Below are 24446 nucleotides of genomic sequence, written 5' to 3'. Positions count from 1 at the left end.
AGAAAGCCTTCCTTGAACCCAAATCCCAAGGCTGGACTAGTTGACCCTCCTTGTGTTCCCACAACACCCTGGGTTTACTGCTTCGACTTGAGCTCCTTGAGTGCAGACCCTGGTCCTTCTTGTGTCCTCAGGGCCGACCTGGCTCAGGGCCTGATCCCTTAGTAGAAGCTCAGTAAATCTTTGTTGAATGAAAGAATTAATGAATGTGGTGTTAACAACCGGACTCATTAAAGAGTCCTGGGTTGCAGGACCTGAAATCTTCCATGTGCTTCAGAGGTCATTGTGTCTAAGATGTTTCTCTCTATGGTGTTTTCCTTAAACTATCTCTCATGATTGTCAGGTAATAATTATAAAATGAAATAATTTTAAGATACTTCCAGCTCCCTGCCACTAGCTCCTCGTTCTCAGCCCACTGTCTCACAGGACTATTTCCCTAATTCCCACCACATGCCGTTCTATCCCTCTGATTAACTACACATACCCTTTGGTTTATACATACTGGAAATCTTTATCTTCTTTATTTATTGTGTGTGTATTTAATAGGACAGCTGTCTCTGTCACGTAGCCAGTACCGAGAGAGCAAGTGCATCATGCCTTTCTTTGTGCAGAACTTTGTGCGGTGCCACAAGAAAGCAGGGGCGTCTCAGAGGAGACAATGATAAGAATTGTTTTGTGTTCAGTAGGAGCCAGAAAGAGTGGAGTTTGCATGACCATAAACACAGGCTGGCTGCAACTAATAGAAAATTCTTGAGACTCTTCCATCCCCCACCCAAATTGTGGGTGTCATTGTGTCATTCAGCCGGCTTTATCTCCCCAGCCAACACAAGGCCATCCAGGACCGCAGTGTGTCGGTGGGCTTTGAGTGAATAGGCTGGTACTGTTAGGACTGATGGACCTCTTGGATGTGATGTGGGAAAGGATTCAAAGGAAGGCCAAGGGTGAAAGGTCTCCCAGGCTTTTTTTTTTTTTTTTCCCCCAAAGACAAAAGATGGTAGGTAGTATGTAGAAACACCTGTGAGGTTTTTGTTTTTCTGGCTGGATCCTGACTGATACACCACCTGTGAGTAACTCACTTAGTTGTTGACGTGTTGTCTACCTCCCCTGCCTCCACTAGAAATGTAAGCTCCATGAGGGCAGGGACTTTACTTTGTTTACTTTTTGCCCCTCCACTCAGAACCATTTCTGACATGTGCTAGGCACTCAATATTTTTTGAATGAATGAATAGCATGCTCCAGCATCCAGGGAACAGGAAAGTGATTACATGGGGCAAAGGAGAGCAAGGTCTGAAGTTTGTTCATATTAGGGAATTAGCTATTGCAACAACAAAAGGACAGTCAGCTGTTCAGCCTGTCTTTTTCTTTCCTGGATATCTAGCAGGCAGTAAGTCATGGCCAAGTCCTACCAGTATCATTTGACCTCTGTGCCAAAACACACTTCTGGATAGGAGACCGTGAAATCCCTGGACTCTCTGGATGGGACAAGGTGGAATCCCTGGGCCCTGAACAGAGTCCAGGATAGCTGTGCAAATGGTCTAAGAAAATGTCCATTCATGGTGTCCCCCTCTGCTGCTCTCACTGGAGCCCTGTGAAGTCTCTGTTGTGGTAGGGAATGGTACAGTTTGCATTTGAACTTGCTCCTTTTCCTGAAGCTTGAACTTCACACATCCAGCACATTGTTCCGGAATTTATAACGCAAAGTTTACATATACGTTCCTGTACCCCTTGATATCCTTAAACTTGTTGCTCCTCATATTAGCTTGGATCTGCCTTTGGCCACTCTTGAAGGGGACAGTCTCCAGAATGACACTTGCTCGGTGTTGAGGTTTGAGAACTCCAAGGCTGCAACAGAGAATGGAGTATGTCAGAAAACCATAGGCATGATGATGACCCTGGAGCCTTTTTCCACCCAACTTCCTGAGTGGAAGGGAGTGCTTCTACTTTCCCTTCCCCAGTGTTGTAGACCTGGCCTAGGAGCCGGTGTCCAAGGATAAGGATAGAGCTAATCTCGGAGCGGGGGAGGGAAACAGAAGAGAAGGTTGAGCACTTGCAGCACTCACAGGATTTTCTGCTGTTTCTTGAAGAGGCCACTTCCTTCCACAGTCAGCACACAACCCTCAACCTGTTCTGAGAGGGGGTTTGCAAATATCACCTGTATGGAGAGTGGCTGGTTCACAATGGCTGCTCCTAGAACCTAAACAGACCAGGAGGGAAAGGAGAATTATTCGTTATTCCCCAGCTCACCAGACATTTATAAAGGGCACTGTTCTGTAGGGTGGCAGAATATGCCACTCCCAAATATACCACTTTGGCATAAGAATTACTTTGAGCCGAAGACAATTGAGAAGAAGCAGATGCAAGAAAAGCTCTCTGGTTTCTCCTTATTTGCCTAAAAGCAGGACATAAATTTGCAAAGGTGTCCCCCCTCCCCTCTCTACCAGGAAGGGCAAAGGCTGATCAACAGAGATGACTTTAGACCCTTATGGGCCTGAGGCTGAAGTGGGCACAAGAGGAATCTACACCACAGGAAACTGCTTAAGTAAGCTTTATCTACCATGAGTTTCCCATGTATTTGCCTTCCCACAGTTTGCCACCCCTCGAGACTCTTGGTCCTTTCCCTTTCTCTTGTCACTTCTGTAAAAACATATTGCTTCTTTGCTAAGATGCCATAAAAGCCCAAACCTTCGTGTTTCCCCACTGGAGGGGACTCCATGGGCTTACTTGACAGGGTCTAGGAGGTTGGTTGGCCTTGGGGAGAAAGCATGGGAAGGAAGGGAGCCCTTCAAATCTTCCCACTTGGAAGACCACAGAATGTCAGAGCAGGAGGGGTCCTCAGAGGCCATCTAATCTAATTCCCTCTCTGACAGCTCAAGAAACAGAGGCCCAAGGGCTTGTCCAAGGATTCACAGCCAAAAACTGGCAAATCAAGTCTGAACTAACCTTCAGACAAGGCTCTCCCCCGACCAGAGACCCTCCCATCTGGGTTCACTTTCCCTATGTTGACCCATGGGGAAGGCCAACAGCAGGAGTGGCACAAGAGGGGGCTCTCCCATTGTCCATGGCACCTGCTCAAGTATCCATCCATAAAGCCTCTAGTGGGTGGTACAAGAGGATGAAGCCCTTTCAGACGAACATCCCCCTCCCCCGGAACACCAGAAGAGGCAAAGGAAGGAGGGGATGCTCTCCTAAGCAGGCCTAGGCTGCCCTCTCACAGGGTTTCACCCCCTCCCCACCGGACCCAAGGGACCCCACAAGCCATTTGTAGGAGTCCTGCCTACATTAATCGTGATGCTCGGGTAAGATAAGGTGACGATCTTGTTCACCAGGATTTTCTTGGGACTGCTTTTCTCTTCACCCAAGGCGCTGATGCGGATCAGCTTGTCTGTTGACAGGTACTGGCTGTACTGGGAATAGGAGATTTTGCAGGGGTAGGCCTTTGCTAAAGAGAGAACACAAGGATTGGGTGAGAATAGCTGAAAAAATCAGCCAGACCTGAGGCCCTCTTCCACAGAGAAGAGGGAATCAACATGTACCCAGTCCCAGAGAAGCAGGTGGTAGCTTTTCAGATGAGGAAATGAGCTGTAAAGAGCCAAAATGGCAGCCCAAGGCCATTCTGCTAGGAAATGGGAGAGCTGAGGAGCCAACCAAGGTCTCAAAGACTCCAAATCTCAGGCTTTTCCTGCAAAATCAGCTACTTTTATTGGGATGGAAAGGAGGAGAAAGAGAAAGGAGGGAGAGAAGAGAAGGAGATACTAGGAAGGAAGGGAGAAGGAAAGAGAAGAGGGAAGGAGGGGGAGTCTATACCGGAGAGGACAGTAGGAATAACAGGGTCTCAGGGGTCTGATCCCAGAACCCTGTTGGCTGGCTCAACCCCACTGACATTGCCAAAACCGACTCTGCGTACAAAATCTGTGCATGTGTGTACCTTCTTGAGGAGAGAGTGTGATGAACGCTACATCTTGCCAGAATGGGGGCAGGGGGTTGCCATCATGCAGCAGAGACTGGGCACTCAGGTTCACTTTGAGGTCCTTGAACTGGGAGGACATGTTGAGGGCCAGCAGAGCAAAGGATATATCCTGGCCCATGTTGGGTGGGTCAAGCATCTTGAATTTCAGGGAGACCTGGACCACATCACTGGGTCGAAGGGAAGGCACATCTAGGCTCCGAGGGCTGTCCTGGCTCAGTGGTGTGGACCTGGAAGGTTGTAACTCTGCTCCTCTTCGGGAGCCATGGAACCTTCTAGCCTTCAGCTTCTGCAGAGCCTTCAGAAACACCTGTCTCTCCTGGAGGGAACCTGATGGGAGAGAGCACAGCACTAGCTGTGAGCCAGGCCGATCCGGGTAGGCTGAGGCTGAATGCCATCCCTCACCCAGTATCTCCACCAACAACTTCAAGCCTTCATTCCCAGTAACAAGCATTTCCTCCCCTCCTTGTGAGCTTTCCCAGGCAGGCTCTTTTGGGTACTTCACACCCTTCTTCCTATATCAACCACAAGCAAGGTGTATTACCATTATCATTCTTCTTCTTATTCTTCTTCCATTCAGAGATAAAGAAAAGGAGGCTAAAAGAAGTCACGCCACCTGCCCAAGTCACACGACTAACAAGGAGCAGAGCCCAGGTGGAAACCAAACGTGCCCAACTCTAAAACCTGTGCTTGTGGCCACTTGATCCTATCCTGATGTCCTCAAGGGAAAAACAAAGGCCCACAAATGCAGAGAAAGAAATCTCTTAAAGACATCAGGGGATGGTGTGATTTCCTGTTCTGGAGCCAGATTATTGGTCAGGGAGAGACTAATTCCTGGAAGCTGAGGAACGGAGAAGTGCAGCAAATAAGTATATAAATATGAGAGGAAGTCTAGGCATGCAGAGTTCCCAGAGTGGCCCCAGGTTCCCTGCTCTATCTCAGGGGTCCCTGTGGGTCACATGTGGAGGAGTACTCGCCCCTGCCTTCCTTATAATTCCAGAAGCTGCCTTTGTTGAGTACTTACTGTCCCCAGGGACCAGCTCTACCCCTTCAATGCATTTGCCACAACATCCTTAGGCAGAGGCCACTTTCGTCCCCTTGCTCTGGGGGTCTTTCTAAACCCGGTTCCAGACAAAAGAGAATCTGGAGACATTTACTTCAGTGAGAGTGGGCCAACAGGCTGAGCACGGTGACTCACACCTGTAATCCCAGCACTTTGGGAGGCCAAGGTGGGGTGGATCACCTGAAGTCAGGAGTTTGATACCAGTCTGACCAACATGGTGAAACCCTATTTCTACTAAAAATACAAAAAAAAAAATTAGCCAGGCATGGTGGCAGGTACCTGTAATCCCAGCTACTCAGGAGGTAGGAGACAGGAGAATTGCTTGAACCTGGGAAACAGAGGTTGCAGACTCTGAGACTCCATCTCAAAAAAAAAAAAAAAAAAAAAAAAAAGAGTGGGCCCAAAGAGATGGGAATCCAATTTAGCACATTTGTGGTCTGTGCAACCCCAGACCCTGTCCGGCTGGATGGAAGGAGACTGGCCCAAGGAACATCTGAGTAGGACACTCAGGCCCACCAGGATATGGCTCCAATCCCCCTGAGTCCACATGGGACCCTATGGGCCTCTCTATCAAATGCTGTTAAAGCCCTGCCCATATTCCCTTTGTATTTGCCATTTCAGTGCCCACAAGCCCTACTTTCAAATTGCATCCCCTGCAACTCGGTCTGAGACTCTCTGTCACCTGAGCAGACTCAGCTCAGGCATGGGGTGGGCCAGAAGTGCTACAGAATTTACATCCCCCAGGAACAGCCCTCAACTCATGATCGACAGAAGTTGATGGATAAATACCCTAGCTCCTGTGCCTCTCTGCTGCAATAAATCTGCAGTGTTGTTCTACACTTCACACTGAATCAGTGACAGGGTTGCCAGATTTAGCAAACAATTACGAGGTAATTTATTTTGAATTTCAAATAAATAACAAATAATTTGGGACTTTTTCTTTTTTCTTTTAAGAAATGGGTTCTACTCTGTTGCCCAGGCTGGAATACAGCAGTAACATCATAACTCACTGCAGTCTCGAATTCCTATGCTAAAGCGATCCTCCCATCTCAGCCTTCCAAAGTGTTGGGATTGCAGGTATAAGCTATAGCTCCTGGCCTGGGACATACTCACACTAAAGCATTGTTCGTCCTGTATTTTCCCTGGCAGCCTCACTCCCAGAGCTCCCAGCCAGCTGTCCATTGTGCTAACAGGCTTGAAAATGTACTCTACATCCACTTCCTTCCCTTTCCTGTCTCGCTTCCTCACTCTGCTACCAGGATTTCCAGGATTGCCTCATAAATAAACCACTTGTATTTGAATCCTTGCCTCAGGATCCATTTCCAGGGCAACCCAGCCAAGATGAGGCCAGAGTCCCCAGGAAGTGGGTGGTGATGCCACTGTTGGGCTGTGTTCAACACTCATCCCCTACTGCGGATCCTCTTTCCAGGCAGGGAATTCTGGAGCCTCCATCCGTCTGTCCCTGAGGCCCATGTAGATGAACCACAGACACCCACTTACCAGTACTCCCAGCAACTGATCGGCCCTCCCCACCACTCTCTACCCACCCTGCCTTGTGCCTGCCTAGATCCTCCCCAGCCAGATCCCAGCTCTGGCCCTCACCCTGCCTCTAGCCTTCATGGACTGGATATTTTTGCCTTGCTCCCTGGTGGTTGAACCCAGTGACTGGCCGTTCTCAATTTCTAGGCATTCATCTATACCTGACCAACATAGCCTCCCCTGTGGCCCTGCTGCCAGGGCTGTCACCTCAGAGTCAGCTTCTGGCCCTGTGGCTCCACAGGGAGAAGGTGGGAGTGAACATCCGGCCTCACCTCAGTCTGTCCTCCAAAGACTCAATGAAACACAATGAATTAAACAATACCCTAAATAAAATAAATGAATGACAGAGTGTTTACTAAATTCCCTGCCATCTTCAATGGGAGGCTGATTTTGGGGGGAGAAGCAGGGGTGAAGGATTCATATTCTGTTGAGGCTCTCCAGTCCATGTGAGTACCTGTGGTGGGAGCTCGCTGACCTGCAGGATGTGGGGTGGAGGTGGCATGAGGAAGTGAGGCCGTGGGGCCACCCCAACTGGGGCCTCAAAACTGAAGAGCTGAGGAGACAGTGGGGCTGGGTCCTGCCCCACAGATGCTCTCTGACTCTCTAGGATAGGGGAAGGTTCCCAGAGGGCTGGGGCTCTTTGTAGGCCTGGCTTAGTCATACCTTCTTCATACTTGTAGTTCTCCGTGATGTCATCCCGCTCATCACTCTGGATGCTCTTTGTGCTGATAAAATTGCCAACAGAACTCGTGTCCTGGTGAAGCTTCTGCTCCTTCCCTCCCTGGACGAGCCAGGACATGCAGTCAGCATTCACCATGGAAAACACAAAGGGTGTGTCGTAGTTCAGGTCCACTTCTCCTTCTTTGATGGCTCTGACAGAGGCAGGGCCACAGCAGTAGAGGCCTGAAGGAGAACAGGGGAGCCTCGGTGGGCCATTTGTTGCAGGGCTGGGCAGGGGTGGGGCACTTTTCATGGGAGTGGGTCCTGCCTTTCTTCTGGAGAGCCTCACCGTTGCTAGTCTCCTGAGGTGTGGCGTCCAGTACCTGCCAGCCTCCATATCCAGGGGGGAGATCCTTCCGGGCCATCCAGCACTCATTCCAGACATGGAAGTTCCTGTGTCAAACAGAGCCAAGGGAGATGTAGTATTGATTGGTCTTTCTAGAACAAGGAAAGGGATGGATGACCAAGTGAACTGTACAGACTTAGCACACACAGGGCTTGAAACCTCTGTGGGTAGCCAGGCTCGGTGGCTCCTGCCTATAATCTTAGCACTTTGGGAGTCTGAGGTGAGAACATTGCTTGAACTCAGGAGTTCAAGATTAACCTGGGCAATAAAGCAAGACCTTGTGTCAAAAAAAAAAAAAATTAGCTAGGCATCATGGCACATGCCTATAGTCCCAATTACTTGGGAGGCTGAGGTGGAGGATCACTTGAGCCTGGGAGATCAAGGCTGCATTGACCTTGATCATACCACTGCACTTCAGCCTGGGCAGCAAAGCCAGACCTTGTTTCAAAAAAAAAGTTAATTAATTTTTTTAAGTGAAAGCTCTGACTGAATAGTGACAGAGCTTCCTCTCGTGGGCCTCTGTTTGCCTCCCAGAAAAGAGTTTCCTTCTGCAGACTCAGCTTGTGAACAGAAAGCAAAGTCTTCCAGAGTCCACTGAAGTTAAAAATCCTTCACTGTCTCACAAAACAGACTTCATGGACCCTTTCTTGTGTGTGTTGCTGACTCACAGAGGCACTTGTGGTCTTTGTGTTCAGAGGTAAGGCCGTCCTGTGATCAGAACTGTTGGGACTCAGGAAACAATACCCCAAAATAAAAGTATCAGAAGCAGAAGTGGTTTTTTTGGACCTCTTCCTGTCTTTATGCCTCTCAGTCTCACTTACCCCCATGGCTAGCCATAGAAACTAAAATCTCTCTTCCCGAAGGTGGGAAGATGACGGAAACCAGAACCCATTTTCCCCAAAGTGAGTCTTAAAACCTAAAAATATTACCCTAACCTTCCCTCTGCCTTTTTGTATAAAAACTGGGCATAAGAAATTTATCTGATCTACCTTGTTCGACTGTAGGTTATAAGACCCTCATTCCAGAGAGGGTTCTGCCCCATACTGGGAAGGAACACATGCTCAGAGAGGCCAAGCAGAATGTAGACAGACAGGGCTGGGTTTCCCCACTCAGTCTATTAGCATTAGGTCATACCATTTGTCCAAGCATATTTCTACATGGCTGTCCATACTCTGTTAGACTAAGCATAAAAATGGACAATTTCCCCTGTATCTTTGGATTCTGAAGGCTCCAGTGTACATGTTTATAAATGCATATACCTTTTCTCCTATTGATCTGATTTAGTGAGTTGATTTTTTTTTTTAAACAAATCTTCAGAGGGCAGTGGGGAAATTTTCTCTAGGCCCTACAGAACCAGGAGGTTCTGTGAAGGAGGTGACAAAGATGAAAACCTTAACACAGGGCAGGACACTCTCACGGTGCGAGACTCCTAAACCCTAGATGGGCTTTGCTCAGCTGTCTCTCAGCTGAAGATTGGCAAGAGGGGTATGGGCAGCCTTGGCAGATTTGGGGTGGGGTGCAGGAGGTGAAGGGGAGAAGGCTCATGGACATCGTCCTGCCCTTCTTCCTGCCATGGGGCTTAGCTCTGATGTGTGGCCCTAGAAATAGGTTGAGAGGTTGTTTCTCACCAGATAGTATCCTTCTTATTCCCCAAAATCCTGCCTGTGTTGTCATAATACTCATCTATGATCAGGTTTCCATCTGTGTCGTGGCCAGAGTCAAAGTTGGTGATCACACGGGTGGGGATCCCCAAACACCTCATCACTGCAAAAAGGGCAGAGAAAAAATCACCTGTGAGCTGTGGATTCAGGACCTGTGTATTCCTGGACTTAGGGCCCTGGACCTGGGGAAATCTTTCATTTGCCATCTGCAGGACCATGCCGGAGCTATCTGGAGCACTGGAATAGTGATATTTATTTCCAACTTCCTTCCCCACTTCTGGAGCTCATGAGAGAGATTCTACGGAAAGATTGGGTTGCTGGCAGCTCAGATAAGCACTGTCCAAGCCAACAGAAAGCCTAGCAAGCTGTGAGTTCTCCTGCTTATGCCATGAGGGTGGGACAAGCATGCCTATCCTTTGGCAAAACTCAAAGGTCTGACTCAACTGCATTTCTATTCTGGCCTTAAGTCTCCATCTTCAAGCGAAAGCTGGAATTCTATTCCTTTCTATGGTTAGGATTATTGCTTGAGACCATCAGATTCTTAAGCAAAAAGTTCTGTGGCTTGGATTCCCCCTTTTTCCTGGGTATATGATCTTGGAAGCCTCTCTAGGAAAGCATCACAGATAAAGTCAAAAAGAAGCATCACAGATAAAGCCAAGAAGAAAAGAAAGCTATGTAACAAGAGCTTAGAAAAGTGAGAGTTTCTACCTGGTAGGGAAATTCTGGAAAGAAGGTAGAGTATTATTTCTATTCCTGGGGGCCACACATTCTATTTGCCAGCCAACTTCCTTTCTTTATCTTCTGCCATATCTCCCCCATTCTGTGCTCTTTTAAGAACAGGAAAATCCCATCACAAAATGCTCTGGGGATCCCTGTCCCTTCAAGTCCAGCAATGACAGCCCACTCAATTTAATAATGACAATAACAGTATGTACCAGCTGGGCATAGTGCTAAACATTTCACACACATCCTCAGGACAACACTACATGCTGCTTACTATTATTATCTCCATTTTGAAGACAAAGAATCAGAGGCTAAGAAAGTTTGCTACCTTGACCAAGGTCACACAGCTTGTAAGAGGCAGAGCCGTCACTCAGATCCTGGTTTTACTGCTAAGCTTACAGTCAGTACGAAATCCAGCTCTCACTAGTATGTATACAGTTCAGCATTTTCATGTTTTCACCTAATTTTACATCCCAAACATTTTCCTGTATTATCAAATATTTGCCAAAAGCAAGATTTTAGTGATGATTATTTTGAAACATTTAGCTGGTTTTCAATTTTCCCCATTGTCAATACTGTAATAAATAGCTTTGTAGATCAATATCTCCCTCCCCAGGGTCAGATTCTCAGGGTTAAAATGACTGAGTCAAAAATATGGTTCTTTCTAAGGATTCTTACACACACTACGGTCATTTTTTAAAAATTTATAATTTTTACTTTAAACATTAAATTGCGTATAGATTTTAGCTCACACTCTTCTTATTCTGTACTTTGGCACACAGTCTCTCCAGGCCAGGGTAGGGAAAGGCCCCTGGATGTGACCAGAAAAGGGAGGAGAGAAACCCAAAGGGAGCCTTGAGCTTTCCGTCACGTGGCAGGTCTGAACAGGGCTGAAGAACTAGGGCAGGGAATGGGCAGAGCTGACAAGTGGGTTGTAGGTGGAGGTGAAACAGGACAGCTGCAGAGGTGAGGCTGAAGATTGAAAAGCTGTCACTGAAGGACCCTGAGATAGCAGTGAGGAAAGACAGCAGCATTGCAGGGACACATTTATGCTAAAAGTACAGTCAGGAGGGTGGATGACACTCACAGTAACAAGAAAATTTGCCAAGGAGGAGGGCAGGGAGGGAGATAAAGCAATAGAGTGGAGAGGCTTCATAATACATAAGGCGTTTGATAAGAGTCTTCAGAAGAGGCATGACTTAGCAGTGGGACTAAATTAAGCTTAGAGTCAAGATTGCTCCGGAGTCATCATAACAAAGCTTAAAAACAAATCTCCAAGAGCTCAAATCGATCTGCAAGGAATTTATTGCTGTACCACACAAAGTCCTTTAAAGAAATAAAACAAAATCCAGTTCTCAACAACATAACACAATAAAAAAATGAGCAAGCATGCAAAGAAACATGAAAATATGGCTCATAGCCAGGAGAAAAATTAATTAATAGAACCAGATCCAGAAATGCCAGAGATAATGAAATTAGCACTGAGTGATGAATCATTCATACTCCAAACCTCAGCATCAGATAATATACCCATGTAACAAACCTGCACAGGTATTCCTGAATCTAAAACAAAAGTTGAAATTATTTTCATTTATTTATATATTTTTTGAGGCAGAGTTTCGCTCGTTACCCAGGCTGGAGTGCAATGGCGCGATCTCGGCTCACCGCAACCTCCGCCTCCCAGGTTCAGGCAATTCTCCTGCCTCAGCCTCCTGAGTAGCTGGGATCACAGGCACGTGCCACCATGCCCAGCTAATTTTGAAATTATTTTTTTAAAAAGCCGACCTCAAAAAAAAGCAGACAAGGACCTCAGAGAGCTATTTTAAATATTATAAATATGCTCAAAATGCTCAAGAGGGAGTATAGAAAAACATGAACATAATGAGAAGAAAAACGGAAGGTTAAAAAAAAAAGACCCAGTGGAACTTCTAAAGATGAAAAATACACGCTGGTCCAAGTGCAGTGGTGTTTATCACTAATTCATCACAACCAGATACAGATTTCTTTGTTTCTTTTCCACTCCCACTGCTTCACTTGACTAGCCTTTAAAAAAGAAAAATAAAACTATATACATATAAAAGAAAAATACAATATATAAAACCAAAGCTATACTGAATAAAATACTGCACAAAGATAATAATATGATTTTTTTTTTTTTTTTTTTTGAGATGGAGTCTGGCTCTGTTGCCAGGCTGAAGTGCAGTGGGTGCAATCTCGGCTCACTGCAACCTCCACCTCCTGGGTTCAAGTGATTCCTCTCCCTCAGTCTCCTGAAAAGCTGGTACTACAGGCACACTCCACCAAACTCGGCTAATTTTTTTTTGTATTTTAGTAGAGACAGAGTTTCACCATGTTGGTCAGGATGGTCTCGATCTCCTGACCTCATGATCTGCCCACCTCAGCCTCCCAAAGTACTGGGATTACAGGCATGAGCCACCACACCTGGCCAATAATATTATTTTTTTTTGTGAAAACACATCGAACTACAATGCTACATATTAAACACATTAAAATGTTTATCTATCATGCAGGGAGGTGAATGGAAGTAGGCTATGAGATAAAAGGGAGACATTAATTGATTAATTTTAATAAGAGGGCCCCTTTACAAAGAGGGGCCTGAGCAAACCAATTATGCTAAGTGCCATGAAATGAGGAATATAGTTAACCCTAAACATCCCAAGGAGGAAAGAAAGGAAATAAAAGGGAGAAAAAGTGGTAGAGAAGGTAACTGGAGTTTCTGTGATAGCTAGAAACAACTTTTGGACAAGACCCAGCCAAACCCCTAGAGCCCAAGAGGCAGAGATTAAAACAGTACCAGACTGATTATAATAGCTAACAATTAGGTAAGACTATGTGCCAGACATCTTTCTATCTACTCTTCATATATTTGTCAACAATCTGATGAGGGAACATTCCATACAATAGTATGTCAATGGAAATCAATTGAAAATAATGGCAGGTTTCTGTTTAGTCCAGGGCATTGCACAAAAAAAGTTTGAACTGGGATCCAAGAAAAGGCTGAGGTAAAATAATGCATCAGGGCCTTGGCTGCGGTTCCTTCTTTGAGACTTAAGGGTAAAAACAATGAGAACAAGAGTTATTGTATTGAAATGATGATGAGATACTTTATAAAGACCTCTACATAACTGAGTTAGAAAAATCTTAGATAATATCTAGCTCAGGGGTTTTCAAAAAGGTATTAAGCAGAGGATGCTATATGCAAGCCAATCATAAGTGAGGATTTGATATATAAAAGACATGCAAGTGGGGTTGCTTTAGTTGAAGAGGAGGGTCCAGTCCCAGTCCCAACCAGGCAGCCTCCCATCTCCCACACTGTTTCCCACTTCCCCTTCGCCTTACAGCCCCTAGGACCTAGGACCTGATTTTACAGAAGAGGGATGATGCCGTACACCTCCCTCTATTCACACATTAGTACCTCCCAACCCTCAGCCCAACTCATTGCTGTCCTCCACCCAACTTCCAACCCCAGGCAGTTATGAGCAAGAATAGAGCAGGCGTATTCCCAGGATCCCTGGCTTTTTCGCAAACAATTTTCTTGAGACACAATTCGCATAGCATAAAATTCACCCTTGTAAAGTGTACAGTTCAGTGGTTTGTAATATAGTCACAGGTTGTACAACAATCTCCACTGTCTACTTTCAAAACATTTTCATCTCAAAAGGAAACCCCATTACATTAGTAGTCACTCCCAATTATCTCCTCCTCCCAGCCCTAAGCAATCACACTCTTTCTCTCTCTATGAATTGGCATATTCTGGACCTTTCATATGTATGAAATTATGAACTAAGTGGCTTTTTCATATCTGGCTTTTGGGGAGTTTTCAGGCAACAGAACATCACTGTACCCTCTGTTCTCTTGCTATCATGCAAGACATTCCAGGCTATTTCCCAGACCTCGGCCAAGAGCTGAGGGTCCCAACCTTGTCAAAGAGTGAACGACCAGAACAAGAAGAGGTCAAGGACTTACAACTCTAGGGTGGCCCTGAGCACAGGAAGGGTAGGCCAAGGGGTTCTCTAAAATTCTCAAGTAACAGGCAACTAAATGGATGCCAAGAACACAGCACATCTCAAAAATTACAACCTCATCTTTGATGCACACAAAGCCTCCTTTTGTGATTTTTCTATGGGAAGTTGAAGTTAATGTGTCAACATGTTGAAAGGCAACACTGGGAGGCAGGGCTGTAGAGGGGAGATGCACGTCCAAGTCAGACCAGAGGCCCTTGGTCTCTTTAAGCCTGCTTCTTCATCTGTAAAATGGCTGTAATGATATCAGCTTTGCAGGTGGTGGTCAGGATTAGTAAAAGTGTAAGTGCCCAGTGTGTTCCTAACGGACTTAGTGCTAGATTAATGGCAGCTGTTATCAATGTTCATGAGGCAGTATGTCCTAATGGTTAGAGCATGGCTTGCAGAGCCAGCCAGACTTGGGTAGGAGACTGGCTCTGCCACTCAAGTTCCTTATCTGCAAAATGGAGATGATAGGTCCCACCTCATAAGGTCATTCAGGGGATTAGATAAGATAACCCTAGCTGATGCTTCCTGAACACTCACTATGGTCAGGCACTTTTCTAAGCACTCTCCAGTGTGAACTCACTCAATCCCTTCAATAATCCCATGAGGTAGGTACCATTACTTTCCCCCTCATACATCAGAGGATGTATGAGGCACAGATTAAATGATTTGCCCAAGGTCACTCAGACAATTAATGGTAGTGCTGGTGTGCAACCTCACGCAGCCTGCCTCCAGAGTCCATATGCTTCTCCACTACTCTATGCTGTTAGGGTTTTAGAACTATGCCTGGCGCAAAGGAAGTGCCCAATAAACATTAGTTATTGTGGCTATGAAATAATAATGTATATATTTTTAAAAAACATGCTTTGGGAGCTGTTTGAGTTTAAGGAGTTTGACTAAATCTTTAACTTTGGTTGAAGACAGAAGCTGGGTATTACTCATCTCATATCCAAGAGTTCTTGGGACCCAGTTAGTGCCTGGTAGAGAATAAGGACTCAATACATATTGTTGGATGAAGGAATGAGTTTTTCAAACTACTGTATTTATTAATATATAACATGTTAGCCCTTTTGGGGAAGGTTGGTGCTGATTGAACTACAGGGGACCAGGCCATGTTTGACCTACTTTGCCCAGCCCTTTGTTTTCCAGGTCACTAAAGGGCCATGATTCTCATAAACATGTTAATTGGTCTACTGTCATTGCATAATCTCCATTCACTGGCTCCACTTCTCTCATCACCCAATTCCAGACAACCACACCCAAACCTGGCTCACTCCTTCTATACACACGTTCCTGGCCCATTAGATGTTAGGCTTTTCCATATACTGGAAGGTTCCCTTTCTATCTTGTCCAAGATCTAGTCTCTACCTGTCAGTCTTGTGCCTGCTTCTGGAAGGACTCAGACCTCCCATTTCACCCAAATCTTCATGACTTGGAGTTTCAAAGCTGTGGAATTCCTTCTTTCCTACACCTGGGCACTCAACTCATCCAACTCAAGAACTGGCTCTGTAGCTGAAGAGTAGTAAGCTTGGGACTTACTGATCATTCTCATTAACTGGGCAAAGTCACTCTCTCAGTGGCAACACTTCCTCGTGCCCTTGGACAGACTCCTGGGGCTCTCTGAGCTTCCTCCAGGGATGTTGCATTCTTCCTAGAGCCCAGAGATGGGCCCAGCACATATATGCACATGAAATGCACTAAACTTTGTCACACACAAAATACTGCCCAGAAGATCTGAGCCCCCAATAAACACGAAGTTATGGGCAAATATGGTATACCTGGCTTCAACTAGAGTCCTGTGAGCAAAAATCTTGTGTGGCCTCTCTCCCCAGCTTAACAAACAATTCTGTGATTGCCACCCAAATCAGCATGTGCAGGCCAAGAGGCCAAGAGCTGGCCAGAGTGTGGGGCAGGGCAAGGGTGGGGACCCGGCGCATGCGCTTGGCTCTAGGTGAGGCAGAAAGCCTCCTCCTTTTACCTCCAGTGTGTGACTCATTTCCAAGTATCACTCCCCTCAAGATTTCCTCCCTATCTCCTCCTCTTGCCACCCACAAACCAACTTCCATTTACCATCTTTTCCCCATGTGTATTTTTCAGTTTTTCCTCTACTAATGTAGTATCCATTTCCTATCTGAAATGCTGACCTCACGTTTTTTCCCTTCCTCTAACTCTCTGGCCAGAGTCAGGCTACCAGGCCCTGAACAACTCCAAATTCAAGGTGATTTTCCTTGGGTTGCCATCTTGCTCTGACCCCATGGCCCACATTACAGCCCTGTGCACATCTTCATTGGCCTGTTCTCTGTGCTCAGAAAGGACACTAATCAGTTTGTAGTTTCCTAATTACTCAGCCTCTCATCTCATTTCTGTCTTGAACCTAGACAGTTCCCAGCCAGGCTCTTAGGAATATGCTGGTAGGTTGCCTAAGCTCAGAAGAAGCAAGGATGCCAGGCATCCTCGGACATGTGACTCTCACTTCAGAACCATGGTCTGACATGAGCCCAGACATGTGCAGTCTGAGGTCCATGATGAGACATTTTATTTATTTATTTATTCATTTATTTATTTATTTATTTATTGAGATGAAGTCTTACTCCGTTGCCCAGGCTGGAGTGCAGTGGCATGATCTTGGTTCATTGCAACTTTTGCCCCCCAGGCTTAAGCAATTCTCCTGCCTCAGCCTCCCAAGTAGCTAGGATTACAGGTACCTGCCACCCATCCCACTAATTTTTGTATTTTTTAAATTATACTTTAGGTTCTGGGGTACATGTACAGAATGTGCAGGTTTGTTACATAGGTATACACAGGCCATGGTGGTTTGTTGCACTCATCAACCCATCATCTATATTAGGTGTTTCTCCTAATGCTATCCCTCCCCTAGACCCTCATCCCCTGACAGACCCACGTGCCTGATGTTCCCTTCCCTGTGTCCATTTTAGTAGAGATAGGGATTCACCAACTTGGCCAGGCTGATCTTGAACTCTTGACCTCATGATCCACTCACCTCGGCCTCCCAAAGTGCTGGGACTACAGGCGTGAGCTACTGGTGCCTGGCCGAGACATTTTAGAGAGGGAAAGTTCTTCCTTCCAAATGTCCCTTGGTGGGAACTGTGGGATGGGGATGAGAATGGTTCAGAAGCCTCATACACGAGCAGCTACACTTAGGACCTTTTCGTGGGGTCGTTTCTACCTCCTACCTGTGCACATGACGGCAGCAAAGACCCAGCACTGCCCGTAGCGCACAGGCTGGCACCCTGTGGCATGCCACTGTTTCAGGATGGCCACGCTGCCAGTCCACTCCGCAGGGTTGGCGCCATCTGTGTAATTCTCACTCCAGTTTCCATTGAGCACCCCATTGTCATCGTTGCTGTTGATCTGAAGAGAAGCCATATAGCGAAGTGTTAGAAACATCCATTTCCTCAACATGTCACATGTGGGCTGCCTCGGAAGACCCATGGGCCTGAGAAGCAGGAGAAACTTTTGACTGCATTTTAGTGGGGACTTCCAGACCTTCTGGGGTGGGATTAGGATGGAGGTTGACTCTTCTGACTTCTGCTCCACTGTGAATTCCTTTATTATTCTGTTCCTATCTACCCCTTACCCATATCCTCCCATCCCCTGCAAAACTGAAGCCTGGCTCTGAAAACTTTAAAAAACACTTCAGAACAGAGGAAATTTAGAGACAGCAAGACCGTTTCTCAAACCACAGCAACACTCACCCTTTCTCAAAACATGCAATTTGGAATTAATAGAGGTGATGGCCCACACCCAGCTATTTCAGAATTCGGCTGAGAAAACTTGTTACCCACATTCTGGCGTCAGTCTCATCCAAGATGGCTTTGCCAGAGGGTCCCTCTCACCAGTTGCAGGGGGCAAATGTGAGTGGGCAGGGCTCCCCCTGCACAGCCTCCTCCCTCCCCGGACATATCAGGGACCTCACCATGGCACACACCACTCTGCTGACGTAGACAGGGCTTCCCCGCAGGGCACAGTCTGTGGCTGGGTCAGTCTGGAAGTGCAGGCTCTTGTCTAGCAGCTGCAGGCAGATGTCTATGATTTTCTCTTCAAACTTCAGGGGGAGAGGCCGAGAGAGAAGGCAATCACGCTTGTCACGTGGGAGGATGTAAAAAGTAATGACCACCCCCCACTCCCCAGTGGAATATTAACCCACTTGGAAGGTAACTGTGTCAAACAGAACAGCCATGAATTTCCTCCCATTCAGGTGTGGGGTTTCAAAGCTCTAGGGTCACAATTCACCTGGTGTTTATGCCCTGCACACCAAATCCCTCCCCTTCACTCCAAGATGACTATTGCTCCTGCTGGGTTGTTCTGGGTTTTTTCCCCAGTGAGTCTAACTGAAAAGTCTCCCTCCTCTCCTCTCAATCCCCACACTCCTGGAAGCCCACAGGATGTTCTTGCTACAACCACATTGCCTCTGCTTCCACATTCACCTGCTGATCCAGCTTAGCATTGGCAGCTACTGCTGAAGTGATCGTGCCAACCTGCCATGGCACCCGTGATTCACTGGGGCTCTAGGCTGACTAACTGCATATGAGTTATGGAAATTTCCCACCCAAGCCAGGCTGGCTCCTCCTGGTCCTAGAGACCTGATATGAAATCCACTCCCTCTGAGGCCTTCCCCAGGTCTGAGCCTGCTTTAGCTCCACAGCCTTGAGTATGTCCCCTCTCCTCATGAGACTCAGTTACATGATGTTGTCAAGTCTGTCTTTTCCTGCCTGAGTGTCAGCACTGTTTCAGTCCAGCTCTCTTCACAACTCTGGACCTTAGGTCTGGCACGGTGCCCAGCACATTGCAGGAATTCTGTACGTCTTTGTAGAACAAGTGTACATTAGTGGATTTATTCCTATGTAACACTGGGCAACACAAAGATTTAGGAGGCTTCTCTGATCAATCTTCCCCAGGGGGTAGTCTGATCTGCTCACTTTTCTATTTTAAAATTTTCAAAGGCCCCCTAGAGCCTAGAGAATCAAAGCTCCAACCTCCTTCAAAAGGCACATAAGTTCCTCCTACATCTGGCTCCAACCTACCTCTCCAGCCTCAGGTCTCAATAATCCCCTGCAAACCCCATCCCCACCATTTTTGCTCCAGCAACACCAAATTCCTGCATTGGGTTTAACTGTTTCCCACCATCGTGTCTTTGCTCATGACTTCCCTCTGCCTGGGATGTTTTTCCTACCATCCTTCACTTAGTTAATTAACTCAGTTCAAACAGCTCCTCTCCCAGGAAGTTTCTAACATACCCCTATGCCCAGTCAAGGGCTCTTCCCCTTGGCTCTCAGAACACCCTGCCCCTGACTTTCAATCTTTACATATCCCACTGCATGATAATTGACCTGTAAATGTGTCTGAGTCCCCACTACACTGTAAGGTAAGGGAACTATGTTGTATTCATTTTCATGTCTCTGGAACTTAGCACCCTGCCTGGCACTGAGGAGGCAATCAACATACATTTAATGAAGAAGAAAGACAGAAATGGGCCAGGCACGATGGCACACACCTGTATTCCCAACACTTTGGGAGGCTGAGGCAGGAGGATCACTTGAGCCCAGAAATTTAAGACCAGTTTGGGCGATACAGCGAGACCTCATCTCTGCAAAAAATTAAAAAATTAGCCAGGCATGGTGGTGCATGCCTGTAGTCCCAGCTACTTGGGAGGATCACTTGAGTCCAGGAGGTCAAGGCTGGAGCAAGACATGATCTCACCACTGTCTTCCAGCCTGGGTGACAGAGTGAGACCATGTCTCAAAAATAAAAAACCACCCGTGCGGCCGCCGCCATGAAGGTCGAGCTGTGCAGTTTCAGCGGGTACAAGGTCTACCCTGGACACGGGAGGCGTTACGCCAGGACCGACGGGAAGGTTTTCCAGTTTCTTAATGCAAAATGCGAGTCGGCGTTCCTTTCCAAGAGGAATCCTCGGCAGATAAACTGGACTGTCCTCTACAGAAGAAAGCACAAAAAGGGACAGTCGGAAGAAATTCAAAAGAAAAGAACGCGCCGAGCAGTCAAATTCCAGAGGGCCATTACTGGTGCATCTCTTGCTGATATAATGGCCAAGAGGAATCAGAAACCTGAAGTTAGAAAGGCTCAACGAGAACAAGCTATCAGGGCTGCCAAGGAAGCAAAAAAGGCTAAGCAAGCATCTAAAAAGACTGCAATGGCTGCTGCTAAGGCACCTACAAAGGCAGCACCTAAGCAAAAGATTGTGAAGCCTGTGAAAGTTTCAGCTCCCCGAGTTGGTGGAAAACGCTAAGCTCGCATATTAGATTTTTAAATAAAGATTGGATTATAACTCTAAAAAAAAAAAAAAAAAAAAAAAAAAAAAAAAAAAAAAAAAAAAAACCAGACAACAGCAACGACAACAACAACAACAACAACAACAACAACAACAACAACAACAACAAAAGAGACAGAGGGACCCAGGGCTGAGAAAGCAGCAATCCCTCACTTCTGTTTCTCACAGATGGCAGCCAACTCCCATCCAGGTCTCTCGGATGCCCAATCTGCCCATGCTAAGTGAGGATTGGGGATGTGAGTTGGGGCCAGTTGAGGCTGCTATATCTCATCTTGGCTATAGCCATCCCTATGCCCAGGCTGGGGCTGGAAGGGTACATGTGTTGGAGTACTATTTGGGCAGGTCCAGGAGAGGAACCCATATAAAGCTGAGACAAGGCTCCATGGGGACCCCCAGAGTTTCCCAGTTGACAGCTGAGGGCTGATCCTCTCCCTCCCACAGTGCTCTTGGCACTGGGGCTCAGCCTCAAGAGCCCTATTCCTTGCCTGGCACTGGACTTCCTGAAGCCTCTGCTGCAGGCTGAATTTGAAATGAGAGGCAGGCTTTTAGAAAGGCAGGAGGTGCAGAGCATTGCAATTAATATGACGTTATTTTTACATATAAAGTAGCGTTTTAGAATGTGTGTAGAAAATTAATGTAGAGGAACATACACTACGCTGGTGATGGTGCTTGGAATGACCTTCATGTATCCATTTTTGTAATGTTTCTTTGCAAAGCTTTTTAAACAATAATGTATTAACTTTCATCATTAAAAGAGATGCATCATCAACAATACGCACAAAGAGACAATAGCCATGGGGAGGGAGATGTATTACTGTTCGTCAGCCCTGCTTCTGGCTGAGATGTTCAGGGGACAAGTTATCCTTTATATGACAGAATTGATGGTAGGGTCAGTCATGAGGGGTTGTGAGGATGATGTGAGACAGTAGAAAATGGGACCCCAGGGGAAAAGCAGTTTAATAAACCAAAATGCCAGGCATCATCACTGCTGTGGTGGCTTCCATGTCCTCCGTCCTCACTCTCATGCTCAGTGGAATTCCTGGTAGAGGTGCCTGTAACTACCCTTCCCTTAGCTCTTGCTGTCCAAATCGGACACAATCAGCAAAGGACAGACCATCCCATTCCCTATGGCTGCTTCTTAAGCAACCTGGGCTCACAACACACATCTTCCTCATGCCATTTAGTTAGTGTTGGTCAGCAGTTCTAGGTGAAACTCATGTGCTTCCTGCTCCCTCCCTCCACAAGCTCAGGGCCAGGACTGGCCATGAGAAGGGCTGAGATTCACCTGTCCATAGTTCCAGGGACATGGGCGGATCCAGTTCTTGTTGCCTTGGTAGATGAAGCCATAATCATTCATGACATACTCCTGCCTCTGGGGCTCACTGTCCAAGTAAACAGCATCCTCTAGGAACCAGAGTGGGAGGGTATGAAGCAGAAAAGTCACCTTTCCCTTCCTGTCCCATTCTCATCCCCATAGTCCCAGAGGAAACTGAGCTCTGGAGCAAGGACCCCTAGCGACACCAAGAGGGGCACAAGTTGGTGGGTCTAGTCCACACTCCCAACACCAGCAACAGGCTCAAAATGAACATGAAGTGAACAATAAAAATTTACCTTTGGTGGAATTTCTTGGTTTACAAAGCACGTTTACATCTTACCCCCATTTTAAGGTTGAGGAAAGAGGTTCAGAGTGATTAAGTAAATTGCCCAAATCACACATCAGTACAAAGCTGGAAATAGAACACAGCACACTGATTCCATATTCTGTACCTTTCTGTTATATTAATCTTGGTTGGAAAAGAGCAAATGAGACCTTAAGGGTTGGCACTGACCTCATTATTCCATTTCATATACGTACAAAGACTTAGACACTAAGCTGTTCTTCTGAGTGCTGTTTATTATATAGAAAAGCTGGAAATAAACTATATGCCCTGTTCTTGGGGAGTAGTTAAATAACTTCAGTATGTCTCCACCACAAAATCCCATGCTGTGGTGATGTAAGATGGCAAAATTGTGTACATGGACATGGAAATCTGTATATGACATATGAAATCTAAACTGATTATGAACAATGTTTACAGCATGAATTTATATATACATTATATATTTGGTTTATATGTGTATAATTTATATATATATATATTTATATATATATATATTTATATATATATATATATACACCTTCTGCCCATATGAACAGAGGGTTTTGAAGTCAATTCAAAAATATCTTAACATTAGGCTGGTGCAAAAGTAATTGTGGTTTTTGCCATTGAAAGTAATGGAGCTTGTTGAAGGTGGAGGGTGAGAGGAAGGTAAGGATTGAAAAGTACCTGTTGGGTAATACACTTATTACCTGGGTAACAAAATAATCTGCATCAAACCAAACCTCTGTGACATGCAATTTACCTATGCAACAAACCTGTTCATGTACCCCTGAACCTAAAATAAAAGTTAAAAATTATCTTTCAAAAGTTAAGAACAAACAAACAAAAGGCCATGGGAACAGACGCCCTCTTTGCAGGGTCCTGGAACTGTCTGGAAGCTCTGCCTGACCCTGAAGGGAAGGTGCGTTCCTCAGAGGCAGCCTTGGACACAGCCTGCAGGAGGCTAGTGCAAGAGAACTCATTGCTGAAATGTATTTTATTGGGGGTTTGTGACAGTGTGGTGAGAAGCTGCAGGTTCATGGTTGAGACCACAAGCACCCTCCTCTCAACCAGGGCCAGCAGTGGCCTGAGCTACATAGTGAGGCTTCCCAGCTAGTACCCTCCCATCCTGCAGCACCACAGGATACTTTAGCCCCCACCAACACCTAGGACCAGAGTTGGGTCTCCCCAGGGGCTGGGTGTGGCACAAGCTCAAGAGAGAAGGCTCCACTATGAATACTTTTCTACCCACTGCTCAGAAGGCCCCCAGAGAGAGAGAAAGATGAGACAGAGGCAGATGGAAAATAGTCGACTGGCTCTCCTTGATCCCATGACAGGGTCTCTTCACCTGATGGCTGATGGATGAGGGTTCTGAGCCATTTGGGGACAGGGAAGTGGGAAGTGGTTAGGGGCAGTAGAACCCAACCAGGGCTCTGGGTCCTGACGTGACCCAAGAGGTCCCCTTGGGATAAGGTTGGGGGAGAAGGTAGAAAGAGAGGGAAGACGGGAATGGGATTGACCCCCAAGTCAGAAGCCAGACTTTGGGAGTCTGGCCTCTGTTCAAAGGCGCAACAGACTCACTCTAATCCTGACCCTTTCTGCCCAAATTGTGTCCTTGTGTCTGCCTATGCATCTAGCCCTGTCCCCAACTAGATTTAGAGATCAGGGCTTGTGGGACAGGTAGTGTGAGATATTTACTGTGGCTTTGTTTATAGAAGGAAAAAAAAAACTGGAAACAGCCAGAATGCCCATAGAGAACTAGTTAAAAATATTTGGTGGATCCAAACAGTCAAATTATTGTAGGTTAAGAAGAATGATCTGGGCCAGGCCCGGTGGCTCACGCCTATAATCCCAGCACTTTGAGAGGCGGAGGTGGGAGGATCATGAGGTCAAGAGATTGAGACCATCCTGGCCAACATGGTGAAACCCTGTCTTTACTAAAAAATACAAAAATTAGGTGGGCATGGAAGCATGCACCTGTAGTCTCAGCTACTCAGGAGGCTGAGGCAGGAGAATTGCTTGAACCTGGGAGGCGGATGTTGCAGTGAGCCGAGATGGTGCCACTGCACTCCAGCCTGGTGCCTGGCAACAGAGGGAGACTCTGTCTCAAAAAAAGAAAAAAAAAAAAAAAGAAGAATGCTCCGATACGAAAATGTGCCTACAGTTGAATTGTCAAATAAAGAAAAAAGCTGAAGAATGATATGTACTATATAATCTCACTTGTGGTATGTATTGTAGAATCACACACGCGCACACACATACACAAAGAGCCATATATATTTGATTAAGCATTTAACACTTTTATAAAACTACTTTTATAAAAGCATAGAACACTTTTATAAAACTGTAAAACAATAAAATGTTAAAGGTGAATGGAATCTGGAAAATAGAACTGCTGTTGAATGGAACTTAGAGATTGGGAGGCTTTACTTTTTACTTTATACTTTTTCTTTTA

General features: G+C 46.2%; 2 protein-coding genes across 3 annotated transcripts in view; one reads left to right on the top strand and one right to left on the bottom strand.

Moving 5' to 3' along the window:
* Positions 1–489: 489 nt before the first annotated feature.
* TGM5 (transglutaminase 5) overlaps positions 490–24446 on the bottom strand; it is a 35226-nt gene continuing 11269 nt past the window's right edge. For both annotated transcript variants that reach the window (XM_074393766.1, XM_003928943.3), the window contains exons 4-13: positions 21637–21755; positions 17979–18107; positions 17236–17413; positions 9258–9393; positions 7573–7676; positions 7227–7466; positions 3923–4291; positions 3276–3436; positions 2058–2191; positions 490–1839 (exon numbers count right to left, since the gene is read on the bottom strand). In XM_074393766.1, coding sequence (XP_074249867.1) covers positions 1686–1839; positions 2058–2191; positions 3276–3436; positions 3923–4291; positions 7227–7466; positions 7573–7676; positions 9258–9393; positions 17236–17413; positions 17979–18107; positions 21637–21755 — 1724 coding nt within the window. In that variant the 3' untranslated portion in view covers positions 490–1685. The remainder of the gene's footprint in view (positions 1840–2057; positions 2192–3275; positions 3437–3922; positions 4292–7226; positions 7467–7572; positions 7677–9257; positions 9394–17235; positions 17414–17978; positions 18108–21636; positions 21756–24446) is intronic.
* On the top strand, positions 19824–20348 carry LOC101030427 (large ribosomal subunit protein eL24). The gene has a single exon (XM_010339572.3). It carries the CDS (start codon positions 19836–19838, stop codon positions 20307–20309), a length of 474 nt encoding a protein of 157 aa, XP_010337874.1. The 5' UTR covers positions 19824–19835; the 3' UTR covers positions 20310–20348.

The sequence above is a fragment of the Saimiri boliviensis genome, chromosome 2 (assembly GCF_048565385.1).
Source record: "Saimiri boliviensis isolate mSaiBol1 chromosome 2, mSaiBol1.pri, whole genome shotgun sequence".
In the NCBI taxonomy this organism is placed as follows: domain Eukaryota; kingdom Metazoa; phylum Chordata; class Mammalia; order Primates; family Cebidae; genus Saimiri; species Saimiri boliviensis.
The sequence above is the reverse complement of the archived record's forward strand: the minus strand, read 5'-3'. Positions and strand labels throughout refer to the sequence as shown.

Bases quoted from the DNA above. Each gene is read 5' to 3' on its own strand.
- LOC101030427 (XM_010339572.3), top strand. From the start codon at position 19,836: ATGAAGGTCGAGCTGTGCAGTTTCAGCGGGTACAAGGTCTACCCTGGA.